The sequence below is a fragment of the Lepidothrix coronata genome, unplaced genomic scaffold, assembly GCF_001604755.1.
Source record: "Lepidothrix coronata isolate B3197 unplaced genomic scaffold, Lepidothrix_coronata-1.0 Scaffold172, whole genome shotgun sequence".
NCBI classification, from domain to species: Eukaryota; Metazoa; Chordata; class Aves; order Passeriformes; family Pipridae; genus Lepidothrix; species Lepidothrix coronata.
Window position 1 is genome coordinate 140504 of NW_016690352.1, and position 15365 is coordinate 155868.

The window sequence follows — 15365 nt, forward strand, 5'->3', positions numbered from 1 at the left end:
ACTACTACCAGAGCCAACTAGCACCTTCGAAAAGAAAACAAACAGAAAAATTTCTGGATGAGCTCAAGGTCAGGTGCAGCTTGAGGCTCCAAAATCAAAAGACAGACTAAAATTTTCCTTTTTCTTTTTTTTTTTTTAGACAATATGGTGAAAAGTTCTGCTTTTATTCATAATTTCTTGACATAACGACACAAAGAGCTAATATTACATCACTGTATGAAGTGTAATAAAAAACCCATAATTTTCAGGCTTAAAACTAAACTCAGATCAACAATGAGTCCATTTCCTATGTCCAATCCCATTGGGAGGGCACAGTCCACACCTGGGTACTGAGGGAGCAGTAGGAGAATCAGAGGCTAATAGACAACTAGATACAACTAAACATCAGAATGACCCATCACTGTAGTCCTGTGCAATAATACACACCTGCCAGTTTATCAAAAACAGACATGAAAGGTGAGGCAAAACCTTGTAGAGACCTGGTCATTATGAAATTAGGTATGGAAGAGATGTTATNTACATTACTAAATGTCCTGCATTCTCATAAGCCCCAAAGTAAGGTTATATGTCAATACCCTCCCTTTCCACCTCAAGCAATACCTCATTTCAGGGGAGAATTACCGTATTTTATTCACTCACATGCAGTGAGCCTTGAAATTAGTGTCTCTCATTCCTTTCTTCATATTCCCATCTCTGTCACTAATGCTGCCTTTATAAAGCTATGGTTTTCAAGGTATCCGGGTACAACTGTTCTCTCTTTTCTTCCTCCACCCATCATCTCACCATCTCTAACAAGTTTTAGCTCCCTCAGTAACTGTTATGTTCTCACTTTTACTTGCTTTCCAGCTCCCTTTTCTGCGTTCTTTGGACACCTCAAGAGTGTATCCGTCCTTCTGGCATGTGCCTTCTTCCTCCCTTCACACGCCTCTCAGGTCCTGTGTCTGCAAAACTCATTTCCAGTATACAGCCTCTGTGTGGCTTCCTTCCCTTTCTGCTGTTTAATCTGGAAGAAGAAACCTTTCTGCTGTTTAATCTGGAAGAAGAAACCTGATTCAAAGTATTGTACTGCCACTCCTTGATCTTAATAAAAGCCTTTCTTTCTCACATTCCTACAGACGAATGATTGCTTTCTCCTTGCTGGGGACCATCTCTCTGACATTCCTTCCCTTGTTAAACCTGAAACACCTGGTGAGTTCTCCATATTCATCTATGATGTTTTACATATTGACACTTTTCCATTGTCCTACTTCTTCAGCTTCTGTGGAGGATTTATTTCACTCAGGACAAAACTTGCCACAAGTTTCCAAGCATCTATCACCACTGCTGACTTCAGTCTTCATTTAAATATTTATTTATTTTAAAGACCATCTTGGATAAGACTTGTAAAGATTCCTCCCTGCAGTGTAAGTTATATGTCTTTTCAGCAAACAACACAGTATGGAAACAAACAGCTTTATAATATTGTTATATTTTTCTCATGTAACAGCAGCCTCGGAGATGCTACAGATGCACAAAACTGGTTGCACCTTACCTTTGACATGGCTTCTCCCATCCTCCAACAGTGGTACTACTATAGTGTTGTTCATATTCCCAGGTGATCTCACAGCTGTATAGACAACAGGTACCGACTGTACCACCACAGGGATACGGTGCACGTGACTCATTTTGTTGGACTGCAAGTTCATGGGACTTGAAGGTGGTACTGGATGGATAATGTGCAAAAACTGCTGGCCTCCAACACCAGATGCAGAGGCCACAAGAGGACCTGGAGTTAATACTGACGGTACAGATGCCGCTGAGGACACTGATGTTATTACAGTGGGTGATGAAGCTGGCCGACTAGAAGAAGAAGTAGAAGTAGAAGAAGGGGAGGAGGCTGATGCTGTCATGGAAACCGGTGAAGATGAAGCTGCTGTAGGGGATGACCTGGCTTTGTTTATTGACAAGTCCACTGGTTCAGTCTGTGTTTGGAAGTGGTCTGTAGATAATGAATCCTCCGTGGGGTCTGCCTTCATGTTGTTTAGTAACAAGGGTACAGCATCCATATCTGGGTAGTTGTGGACGTTTGGAGACTGTTGAGGAAGTACAGAGGGACATAGTTATATATGTGGCTAGAGACAATTTGCACACACAATTGCTAATGCACATCACACAATTTGGTCATGAAAGCCACAGGACTTCTTTCCTTTTCTTGTGTCAGCTCATAATTTTTAAGTACAAATCATGCTGCACTGCAGCAGAGCTTCTCTACAGACAGGCACACACACAGAGTTATGGCAGTAGTACAAACTGAGTATAAAACGTTTGCCATGCTACTTCAAATCTCACTTGACCCAAAGCAATTATTCCATATACAGATCTAACAAGCAATCTTTTTACAGTACCTAAGCAGCTCTAAATGTATTATCTTGATCTCTAGATTACAATATTTAGTAAGTATCTAAAAATATTAAGTCAGAAATATTTAAGCTAGAAATATTTTAACACATCTACTCTAAATAAACTAACAATCAAGCAAACTATTAATTCATTTTGTGATTTTTATAATCAAGTATGTTAAATATTTTCACAGGAAACACTCCTTGTTTTGCATCAGAGTCAAATTTCAACACAGAATGGAGTTCTATTGCAAAAGGAAAACAGAAACACTAATATTAAAAACTCCAATAATAACAACCTAAGTGGATATTATCCCTGGCACGCTGAAACATGAGATGTTCTAGTAGATCTAGCTGATTTAGTCTGGTTCTTGAATCTGACATTTCCCCCCATTTGAAAGCAAGAACATCTCTGGAATAGTGAATAGTCTTTCACTATTCACACACAAATCAATATAAAATAAAGAGACCACCATCTAAATAAAGGATTCACCTAGATCCTGGATCCTGCTGTTCTGTTGTAATACAAATAACAAAAGCAAAAAATCCCATTTTGTAAAGACAGTGGGAAGATCTGCTAAGAAAGAACACAAAGTGAAGACCAGGTTACTTTTCAAAGTGCATAAACAGCTACAAGTGAGAAGGTCATGAAAACTTCTTCTTTAAGGAGGCAAACCCGCCTGTAATTGTCCAGTAATGATGCCTCTTAATTTTCTCTGAAACCACCTTGCCTGGATTATTATCCATGAGATCCCCCATTGTGCCATCATGAAGTCAAAACCATAAACATACACGGCACAAGTAGTTCATTTGTCAAGTCTTGACAAGTCTCATATACTTGCAATTGAGGACACTGGTTCTGCTAAACTAAACAGACTGGTGACAGAGGAAAGGCAAGGCAGAGAGGGACACCCTGCACAGATTATACCCAAATCTTCATAAGGCCAAAGGCAACGTCCTCTGTCTTAAATGTTCAAGAGAAGGGGGATAACTTTCATCCAAGGGAGATGAGGGATCCCCTTGTGCACATGGCTGCACAAGTGTCATACAGAAGCAGTACGAATTGCCAGCTCTGTGCACAAGGCAGATAAATCCACCATGGAGGAAATCCTACATGTTGCCATACTTCCAGGTTTCCCCTGAGTGCCAAAGGCAGATTTCAGGTTGTCCCAATACCGCCTGCCTCAGCTACACAATGTGTTATTCTGTGACCTGAAGGATGGATTACCTGCTGTTGCTATCCTTCCCTGCTCTTCAGAGCACTCTAAAGTGCTCTGAGGGAACTGGGGACTTGATGTACCCAGTGTATGCATGTCAGACTGCTAGTATTAGTCTTCCGATTTCCAAGATACTTCTGAGACTGGACACAAAGAATCCACATGGATCTCAAAAGCAGTCTATCAGCAAACGGAGCACATCTGCCCCAAAGTCCCTCTGGCCTTTGCAGTAAGCAGCACTAGGTCCCCCACAGGAAGAGTAAAGAAGAACCCCAAACCCTTATGTAGCTAATGGCAGACAAAGTATTTGTTCTGTGGACAGAACCAATGGTCTTTGCGACAAAGCACGGGTCATTAGCTTACAGATTTTTCTAGACTGTGCTAAGAACAGCCCTTTGTTTTACTCAGTATTTACACCTAGTCTTTTGAGAATTAAAAAAAAAAATAAATTATCATGTAACTTCAGACTATCATACAAATCACATTCTCTTTTAAGAGCTCGTCTACATTTACTTTTGTCTGTAAATTCCTTGTATTGCATCTACTTTTCCCTAGGTACTCTCTTCTTGTCCAGAGCTGCTGGAGGGACCAGGCAGTCTCCATGTACTATGGTAATGTCGTTGATATTATTAATTACTTCAGTCTTCAGCAGTGAAACTAAGCGTGAAACTTTACAATCTCTTCATGATTTTCTTCAAACAGGATGAAAACTGGTATACCCTTCAATGACCTTTCACTGCCAAAACTGTAAGACTAAGAATGCCCTTTTTTTGGTAAATTCAGGCTATGACTGATAGGTTTGTGCATCTCATATTTAAGATAAAAATTGTAAGCAAGTGCTATATTTTGTTCTGCTGGTGGTGAGCAAAGACCTACCCCAAAAACTCACGCTCCCTTACAGTGACCTACGACCAGCATAGATGTTTGTCCATGATCTCAAATTTTATCTAAGTTGCCAAAACTCTATTTAATCAGTATGTGATTCAAAACTTTGAATATTAAATTTATCATTATTTTCTGAAAATGGATGGTAGAAGTAAACTTTTCCTAATGGTGACTATTCCAGAATTAAGAACTATGGGATGAAGTGTAGCAATGAAGCTGAAAGGGATGGCTGAATTCTCAGCACACTATTTCTTAGCATCTCCCACTAATGTTATTAACTGAGAATTAACTGTTAATTTCTCTAGACAATGAGTGTTGTTGTTAGTTTTATTTAATGGAACTACATCTTTTCTAATTGAGAAGATAATAAAGCTATGGCTGGGATATTCAGAGGTATAACATCAGCCATTCTGTCAGCTCATAAAGTCAATTGGATGAGAAACAAACAGTTGTGTGTTTATTTCTCCTGTGTCTCTAGTCCTGTTTTTCCATCCTCATCTAGTGAACTGGGCTTCTTGTGGTGGTGTGGGCTCAGCTAATTGCTGGTTTGGGCATCTGAAGCAGGTTTTTTGTGTTTGGCTCCCAAAAGCGTCTGTGTTGGTTTTGTGAACTTCATTTTGGTTTTATGAATCTAAACTCTGTAGCTGACAGTTTGGCAGCTTCCAGAGCATTTGGTAGGTTAGAAAGGGTTCAGCCTGAGGTCCCTGAAACTGAGTGGGCTGCCTTGGAGGTATTTCCCAGACCACGGAAATACAACATGAGGGGGTAGAGCTCCACGTGGCTTCCCTCATCTCACTGCTCCTGCCTGCTGGTACAAAGGAGACAGACAGCTTCAGCCCTGGCACCACTTGGAACTCAGAAGCAAATATCAGCAATACCTTTCTCTGCAACATTGTCGTTGCATCCTTATGCTGTTCACCATCCACTCAAATCCAGTCTGAGACAGAACTGGAAAGCAGGTTAGGATGGCTCCCTGCTACAAACGGCTTTTCAATAAAGCTGCAGCCTCTATTAATCACTGCTCTTGGCTCACACTTCTGTGCCTGCCCTTTTAAAGCTGTACACCAGTATTCTCTGCAGTGCTCTGTTTCATTAGCTTGTCATTAATAAACACCGCCAAGAACATAACACATGATTTCCCTATTCACGAAGCTTTTTTTGGCTGAGTAAAAAAGCATTCCTTACTGCCTTATTCCCAGACCATTATGGAAAAACAACCAGTCAACCTCAGGACAAGCCATAATACCCTGAGCAAAGCATGGGAAGTTGTGGCTGATAACATCCCGTCTGCTGGATGGCCATCTTTTCCTGCACAGTTCTTCCTCATCTTCTTTCCAGCCCCCTGAACTCTACCTCCTCTTAACTTACTTGAGAGGAAATTTTGCAATAGACCCCTTCAATTCTCTTATTTTACTCATGGCAATCTCCTCTGTGTACCAGCATTGTCTCCCGTCCATAACTAAGCCATGAAGAGCTCATAGTTTCCATCCAGATACAGTTTAAACCAGACAAAAAGCAAAGATCATTTTGTTTTCAGCAACTCATCCTCACACCTTGAAGTTCATCAGCTTCACAGAGTGCTAAGCTGAAGTGAATCCTTCTTTTGTGGACTTTTACTGCTCCCACACAACAGAGTTTGCAAACCTCCAACAATCAGCTGTCAGATATTAAAGTGTCTTCCTTTCTGGCAGCAATCTCTCAAGGTCAAATATTTTGTAAGAAAGCATACCAAAAAAGCTGTCCTTGATGACGGAAACTGAACAGACTAAATTTAGCATTTAGCTTTGAGGACAGGAAGTTAAAAAATAAATTGCTAAATGTTTAACTCTTCAGTCAAATCACACAAAAACCCGTTCTTATTTGACATCATGCTGTCCCACCTCATTCTGCTCTGGCAGGAGAAATTTCAGATGAGATGATTTTGTTTTGTCAGCTAAAAGAGACTGAGATGAGAAAAATCCCACTCCATCTGAAAAGCTACCCACAATTTTAACTACATCATTGCCGCTGTGGTACCAAAACGTTAAGGCTTGGCAGTGCAGGCATGCAGTTGTGTGGGCAAGCAGTGCAGAACTTGTGCCCAGTTAGAGCAGGTTTCAGCTCTGATCATCATGCGTGGAGGGTGAAACCCAAACAACCAGAAATATTCTGCAGGTTACAGACTGTCTAACACTTCACAGTAAAACAAACCAATATGTTTTAAATTACAAAACCCACTTGGTCTAGCAGAAGTCATTTTGCTTCTGCATAGAACACAGATGTGCTTACAACTCTAATGCCATGAGATGCGCAGGTGGATTGAGTATAGGATATGGTGTGCTCATCTTTTGCACACAATTTGCTTTTTAAAATTAAAATTGAATATTTCCCTTATCCCTCTTGTAGGCAAGGGTAGAAAGTTCATTCCCCTGAAACTGCAGTTTGGTAGGTGCATGCCATGAAGCATATCTGCCTGTAGCAGGTCTTGTCCTGTCCCACTCCAACTAGGCACTTGCTGAGTAAAAAGACTGGTACAGCCAGCTTGGGTAAGTAGCAGCTTGGGCACCTCAAAAAGCCTTGCAGGTTATGGCTCAAGTACCCAGCGCTTTAGTCAGAGTCTTTTTTTGGCTTATCTTGCTAATTTAGGAGTGAACTCTCTTTAAAATTACAGGAAGAGATGTTTTGCAAAACACCTTCCCATAATGAGAAATGACATTCGCAACAATTGTTTCTGCCTGAAAATCCCCACTTTAACCAAAGCAACAAAATACTCCAAAGCAAAAAAAAAAACAAAACCAAACCAAAAAAGAAAGGAAGAAGTAATACAACCTGCAAAAAATGAACTAAACAGTTTCTACTTGAAACACTCTGCTATCCTCCTGAAAAGACAACACACCCAAGAGTCAATTATGCTTAATTTGAGATGTGGCTATCATTACTGATCTGTACATGCAGGATGCACCACTACAGCGGTAACAGACAGCTGTATAAAGGCAGAAGGGCAAACATGTAGACAGCTGAAAAGTAAAACTGAGAAAAATACTTAAAAATTTGTTCCCAAACGCAAACACTGGAATGGGCATTTGTGCTTTTTTGCTCGAGGTTGCTGCTGCAGGCTTTCCCAGGCTGACAGAACTGCTCAGCTTGGATGCATTGGACAAATGCAAGAGGTCACACTGAAGAAGAGGGCAAAATGCAAGACAGCTGGATCTTTCTGCTTCTTTTCTGGAAGCATAAATTAAAATGTATCTTACTGTCAGTTTTCAACAAATGGTTCCTCAGGGTCAAGGTTAAATTTGTGTTCCAGGAAAGAAAAGAGATCCCCACGAGATAGCACTCCCAAGTAAGGTTGAGTCAGACTGTTACAACAGCTCACACTGAAGCAGCAATTGGCACCGAGATAGACAGGCGGTAGAGTCCAGGAATTATTAAAATGAAAAAAGGCTCAATGAAAATGCATTTAAACAAACTGGAATCAATTTAACAGGAAAGACTGAGAGATACTCACTTTAAAGTACTCATGATTCACTTAATGTATCATTATCTCTGCATAACACTTGGAAGTTTGATTTCAAAGTGGATGTTTCCAACCCTCAAGGCCTAAAAATAAAATATCTATTCTCTTTGTGAGTCTGAAGAGACAAAAGAAACTCAGCACATACTATGAGGTGCAGGTGGCCTTTATTAGCAGAGTGTTGCTAAATGTGTAGAACCTCCAGAAGATACCCCAAAATAAAAAGAGAATTAACTAAGAGACAGGGAGAACAAAAGCAAATCAACCATTCATAGATAAGCAAAGTTCAAGCTCCAAGGCTGTAAAAACTATCTTCTAACTTTTCCTGAACAGTCGCACCATGGTATTATTTCCAACCACTTCACCAATAAAAAAGTACTATGTGCTGCAACCTTTAGTAGCAGTTCTAACTAGGACTGGGGAAATGTGCTTCGAAATGAAAGGAGATCCCTATGCAAACAGTATAAATTTTTAAATATGTTTAACAATAAATGCAAACACATCTAGTGTGAAAATACTTATTTTTAAATAATACATTTGCAAGTAAGCATTAAGGTTACTTGGCATCTAATCCTCCTGTCCCCGAAATGACATGTTTACCAAAGGGTTTCTACAATGGTACAGAAGAACAAGTGATTAGAAATTTCTACACCAAATAACCTAATCAGCCCCTGTACCATCTGGTACATTAAATGTAAAAATGATACATTTCTTTGACATGAGGCCAAATTCTCAATATCTCAAATTCTACATGGGCCTGCTGTGACATTTTTGATAAGCAACAAAACCTACTCCCTTGTTCCCTAAATCATAAACACATTCAGGAAACTACATGTTCAGCTTAGATGTATTATTTATATATGAGCAGTGTTACTAGAATGTTCTGTCAAAGAAACAATCTGTCAACACAACTCTTCAAGAGAAAAAAGTCTAACAAAGGTGTGGTGCTTGGATTACTACTTGCTTAAGCATAAAGAATACTGATAATATACTTGTATTCCTTGTACTAAGAAACTTCAGATATGAAAATTTGTCAAAAAATAGCAGATCCCTAAATAATTGCTAAAGTGGAGGTAAAATACCAGGAAAAAATATTATATTGCCCCCAATGCAGATTTATTTTTTGAATTTAAAAAAAGGTTAGTTTATAAAATCCTAGACAACAAGAATTCATACATCCACTTAGCAGCTCTCCTTTCAAGTTTTCCCCCCATGTTTTTGGGGTAATTCTTCTCATTTTGATTTCATTTGGTTCTTTATTTTCTCTAGCCCAATCCTAAATCAGAATCTTCCAATTCTATTTATCTGAAAACTTGAGTTAATAAATTTGAGTCTTTGATGTTTATATTAGAAAACAGTAAAAAATTCCAGTGTGCATCTAGTACAATTTTTCTAAGTGAATTCTCTTTGGTCAGTCTAGACTAGTTACTTCGTCTGCCATGGAATACATCAAGAACTTTCCACAAGTACCTATCAAGCAAGTTTGTTGATAGAGAGGGCCACCAAATTAGCAAGGCTTAGTGAAAATAATTTTTGAAAAAAGTACTCATCAGCATTTATATTTCTAGGAGAAAATAATCAAATTATATTCTGTGATGTTTTTCAGACTAATATGGAAGCATTCAATGTTTCCACATAACTTACACTGAAAAACAACGAAAGCATTAACAATAAATTGCAGCCAACCATTTGCTGAAGATCCACAAGTTAAAATTTTGATGCAAAGTTTTGATAAACATTTTCTTACTCTGCACATTATCACAAAACATTCATAAATGTATTAGCAAAAAGGACTGATATGAATGACCAATGCAGGAAACTATTACTGATACCCTTTAACCACCTGTAAGCTGTTGCCCAGTTCCAGGCAAAACTCAGTCATGTCCCCACCAGACTTAGAGCTCAGCACTCACAAACTGGTCTTACATTTCCACGTCATTCCTCCTCGGGCAAGCAGTGCCAGATACTGCATGAGGACTCTGTGCACTTGGTAAATAGAGCTGACGTGAAAAAGGTGTAAGACTGGGCAGTTACTTCTTTTCAGTCATTCCTCATTACTCAGTCTTGCTTCAAATATTCTACACCTATCACATACAAACATCAGGAGTGGTGGCAATGGAGGTGCCATGCCTGAAACACACATCTAGTAGGTTATCCATATACTGCAACCGAGTTTCTCTCTTTCTTTGCTTGTCTTTGTTCATTTTAATTTCCACTAGAAGGATTCATTTTTCCCAAATGAACCTCCTTCTGTTTACTATCCTTCAAGCTGAAGTTTAAGTTCATTTTGCTCTTCTGATCTCACAACTGAGACTGTGTCTAAATTTTTACATTTCTCTACTGAAATAAATACACCAAGTAGAGACAGATAGTTAGGTCTGACTGAAATTAAGCCTTTCAATGGCTTTAAAAAACCCCCAACTGTTCAGAAAGAAAAGATTTCAATCAAATTTTACTAAAACTAGCACTTTCTGGTGTCTGTTCCTCGAACTTATAGTTGGTCCTACTCAAACAAACACGCCTGGTACTGTTCACTAAGCACTGAGGGACCATGGCCTGAATTTGTATAGCCAAAACCTCTCATCCTCCAAGTGTGTGTGGCTCTACTCCAAGCTCATTAACCTGGGAGCAAGTGGTTTGCCTCTCTAAACCCCTTGAACTCCTCTTGCTTCCCACTGCCACCCTTCCTCTGGAATCAGGCAGCACTGAGAATATGAGCTGACCTCAAAGATGGACAAAGAGCCAAATTTGTGAGAAGAATAACACTGGCTGGGAAAAAAACCCTACAGAGACAGATAAAATGCAGAGATTGGGTCTGGCACTGCCTGAAAGGGGAAACTGATGTAATAAGTCCTGGCTGGGAAGGCTGGAATATCATCAGCAAAGAAACATGGACTCCAAGGGGTCATGTGAGGTGAGACTGCAAAATTAAGGAAATTACACTCTTTAAATCCTAAGCAAGCCATTGGCTACCTGATGTCACCTCAGATACAACTGGGAGGCCTATGAGATGAAGATGAGGGTGGGAAGGAAATGGTGCTCATGTCATTGGTTGTGGGGTTGGCTGGAAAGGTTGTGGTGCTTGGTTGGATGTGAAGAAGAGCATCCCAGCCTGGAGAAGAGGAGATCGACTGGTCAAGCCTGGAATGACCACACAAAAAGGCTTGTGCCAAGTAAAGCAAAACAGCCCACCAGTGCCTGGCATGGGACCTGAAGCCGCTGAGGTTCACCATTCCTCTGCTGTCAGCAGATATTCTTGAAAGCCACTGGTGAAACATCCTGTCCCTCTGCAACACCCGTCCACAAAAAATGAAGGCAAGAAGTGCATATCGCAGTAATTGCCCATTAAGGGCCTGACCAAAACTAGCACAGACAGCCTTCTCTTAACACTGCCCAGACTGCTTCATCATTCAGGTTTACCAATTTTCTTTTAACTTGGCTTTTGGGAAGGTAGGATTAGGATGGCTAATTCTGACTTTCTACCCCCAAAATGAGCGTCGTTGTATATAAACTATGAATGTGCGTACTTGGAAAATAAATATATTTTTCATGTCTCTGGAATGGACTTTGATTCAACTCACTGACCTGGCATGTTATAGTACATATTGTTATAGAAAAAGAATAAAAATCTAACCCTCTCTGTGCACCTTGAGTCTTTATACAGATTATGAAGTTTACAGTTAAAGGCTAAATGAGACAGGATATTAGTTATGAGGGGGACAACCTACTGACACCATACATGCACCAGCAGACTCCACTACAGACCATTTAACACAATGCTCTCAAGCTGACCATGAAGACTTCCATGTTTCAGTTCTTATCCTATGGGAATAATAATCACTTTCTGATTACTGAAAAATTATTAGTCTTCAGAAATCTTCTTTAGATGGGGATAACACAGAAACTTCCAGTTTACAGATGGGAAAATGTAGGGAAGACTCTCTTGAGTTTTTCCAGTACTCCAATATCAAAGTTTAGAGTTACAATACTGGAACTAAAACACATTCAATAAAAAAATTAAATGCATTCTAACAATGAAACCCTATTTATATTATTTTATTTTTTTCTGACTTTTAAGGGCTGAATATAAATAGCATAAAACAAAATCTATCATTATTCACAATACTTTTCCTGCTCTAAAGTAAAGCCTGCAGCCTAAACTCCCATTATTTGAAATGCTCACATCTGAAATCTGAGACAACTGTACACACTCAATATATCATTATACTTTTAATCTTAAAACAATAAATATCTCAACAACTGAACTAAAATGAACTCAAACTGATTTTTTTTAATAGGTAACAATATCACAATGATACTACTACACAGCAGAAGAAACTGGGTATTTGTTTTCCTCAGAACAGAGTTAATACAAAACTAGTATGATCACCATGTTATTAGTTATCACATCACTCCAAGTTTTTTCTGGAGAATTAATTGTTTTTAAACAGAACAAACATCAATGTTCAAAGAAGGGGTTTGTAACAGCTGCTTAATAACTTCTCATTTTTTAAGCTTATATCAACTTCAGAATATATGACAATAGCCAAAATTAAATTCTGCTAGAGACAAAACTGCTGTGTTTTTCATCAAGTAATACATATAAAACACCAGATTAGACACCCAAAGCTAAACTGTATGTAAAACAATTCTCTTGAGTCCCCTTAAGAGGGGGAATTTAATGGAAACTTCTTATATGCTTCCCATGGTGACAGGGGCAACTAGACACAAACTATTTGTCTTGCTTGTCCAGAGAAAAAGTGGAAGAAATGGAAAAGGAAAAAAGAAACCTTTTATTTTGGTGCATGAATTATTTTTCAACAAAATGAACAGTTACATTTTCAAGCTCCTTAGAATTTCCCCATTTAAAAATAAAGGAAGAGAAGTGAATATTAAAATGGTCCATTATTAATGATACACATTGAGCCATTTAAACTTTAGGCAGTCAAAGAACATATCAGTTGTTTTCTGATCTTCGTTATTTCTTTGCTAATTATAACAAGCTAATGAATTTGAAATCAATTCCTAAAAGTTTTTGGTTGACCTATCTCCCCTTTCCTTGCTTCTTCCTTACCCCTTTCCTTTGTTAACAAAACAACATTTTGTACAAAGTTTACCTTTGACTGTTTCACTAAGTAGAACTCGCATGTCCAAGCATAGGCACGTGGTGCCATCTGAGACCTCCTGGAGTAGGGAGGACAGCATGAAGCTCAGGGAGAGGGGCTCTGGAACCCTCACGGGGAGGCAATGGCAGTGGATGGAGCAGACCATAGTGCCTCTGAGGGCAAAAGCTGACAATGCTGGCAGTTGTGCAATTAGTTACCTATGCAAACCCAGCGAAAGATGCACACAAGCACCTCTTGCAAGCACAGAGGGAGTCAGAAGAAAAAAAAATCATGTTTTGCTTTGTGCTGGTAAAAAAGGTTCTGTAATGCTTTCTTTCATTTTAAATACAGACATTAATTACAGACATCAAGCCTGTGATGTGATGATGTGTAATGTCACAACAGTGATGTCAGGGTAAGCACAGTCACACATACCCATGTTACGTTGAACAGGACATCTGATACTGGCTATAGAGCTGACATTTTGCCACATCATTGAAAACACTTCCCATATTTGAGTTCAAATTATTGTTACGGTCAAAGAAAGAAGGTGCTTAACTGTGTGTTCATTGACTCCAAGATCTTACTGTTGCATTTTTAGATGCAGAAACAGATGCATGTATTCACCCTACTCAACAGTCAAAGCTTATGTGAAGGACCCAAAACTACCGAGCATTTCCAAATACTCCTCCTTATTGTCCAAGGAGCACCACGGTTTAAGGCGCAAGAGTTGACCCCTCCATGTGTGCTACCTTGCTGCTCTGATTCAGAAGGAATTTGCAAACTTGCAAACCCAACGTGCTTATTTACTTTGGGAGGGTAACCTAAAAAAAAATTATAAATTGAATCATTCTTTTTCCAGCTAGATAGAGATGAGCACACCAAATACACCTCTGCATAGACATACTCAAATTTCTGCTTCTTCTGAGACATAGTCACTACTACTTCTTGTTGACACATGAGTCTAGTGCTTAAGCTATTTTACGGTACTAATTAGTACTGACAGCTCCTAATATATTACAAATTAAATAGGGGAATTCACACTTTGGTTTAGGGGCTCTTTTCCACTGAATTAAAAAGAGTATCTGTAGCTTTAATATACATATAATTGCATGTTACAGCCTAACATGAGAAAAATCTAACATGAGAAAACTAAAAGCTGTAAGAATGCAGCTGTTTCATAAACGGCTTGGCATCTCCCAGGTTTGCTTCAATAAATCATGACTTCTGCATTCAAGCAACACAGAAGACAGGTTCTGATACAGAACAACACCTGCACAAACAGGGCCATGGTTCCTCTGCGGGGCTGCCTGGGGCAGGGCCACAGCATAATTGTGCCAATTAGCTCAGGTACCTCCTTCCAATTTGGTCGATTTCCTCCACTACCCTACACATACACAAAGGTATCATAAAATCACAGAAAGGTTTGGGTGGGAGATGGGACCTTCAAAGATTATCTAGTCAGCCCCCCTGCTGTGGGCAGGGATGTCTTTCACTACACTAGGTTGCTCAAAGCTTCATCCAACCTGGCTTTAAACATTTCCAATAATGGGGAATATACAGCTTTTCTGGGCAACCTATTCGAGAGTCTCACCAATGTCATCATAAACCATTTCTACCTTATGTCCAATCTAAATTTATGCATTTTCAGTTTAAAATCACTGCCCCTTCTGCTGTTGCTACAAAGCCTTGGTAAAACATCTTTATTCATCTTTCCTATAAGCCCTGTTTAAATACTGAAAGGCTGCAAAAAGGTCTCCCTGGAGCCTTCTCTTCTCCAGAGTGAGCAACTCCATCTTTCTCAGTCTTTCTTCATAGGAGAGTTGTTCCAACCCCCTGATTATTTTTGTGGTCCTCCTCCAGACCAGGCCTAAATGCTCTCATCCACAACACAGACTATCCTTTCTGGTTGGTACAGAGCCAACTACTCCTCCACTCACCAAAATGTTTTTTTTTAGAGGCACAGTGATAGTATAAATTAAAATCATGCTCTGATGAGTATGATTTTTGCAGTACTCTACTTCTTGTTTCAACAGCTTGTCTAGTTGATTTGCAATCCGCTACACAGGAGCAAGGTTGGCAGCTACTGCTCATCTTTACAGATACTTTGGCCATGGCAAAAATCTCATCTTCTGTGTACTTCCCAAGCAACAAACTTCACAGTAACTGCTGCATCAGTAAAGAACAACAGGTCTACCACTTGCATCTCTTAACAGGCCAGTTTTCAAAAAAAAAAGGCTGAAGCAGGTATGGAAACAGCAGCACAACATCCCACTGCCTGTCCTGC

General features: G+C 39.4%; 1 protein-coding gene across 6 annotated transcripts in view; it reads right to left on the minus strand.

The window, feature by feature from the left end:
- The window catches only part of KLF12 (Kruppel like factor 12), a 245102-nt gene that overhangs the window by 92624 nt on the left and 137113 nt on the right, over positions 1-15365 (minus strand). For all 6 annotated transcript variants that reach the window (XM_017829993.1, XM_017829995.1, XM_017829994.1 and 3 more), the window contains one exon: positions 1532-2072. In XM_017829993.1, coding sequence (XP_017685482.1) covers positions 1532-2072 — 541 coding nt within the window. The remainder of the gene's footprint in view (positions 1-1531; positions 2073-15365) is intronic.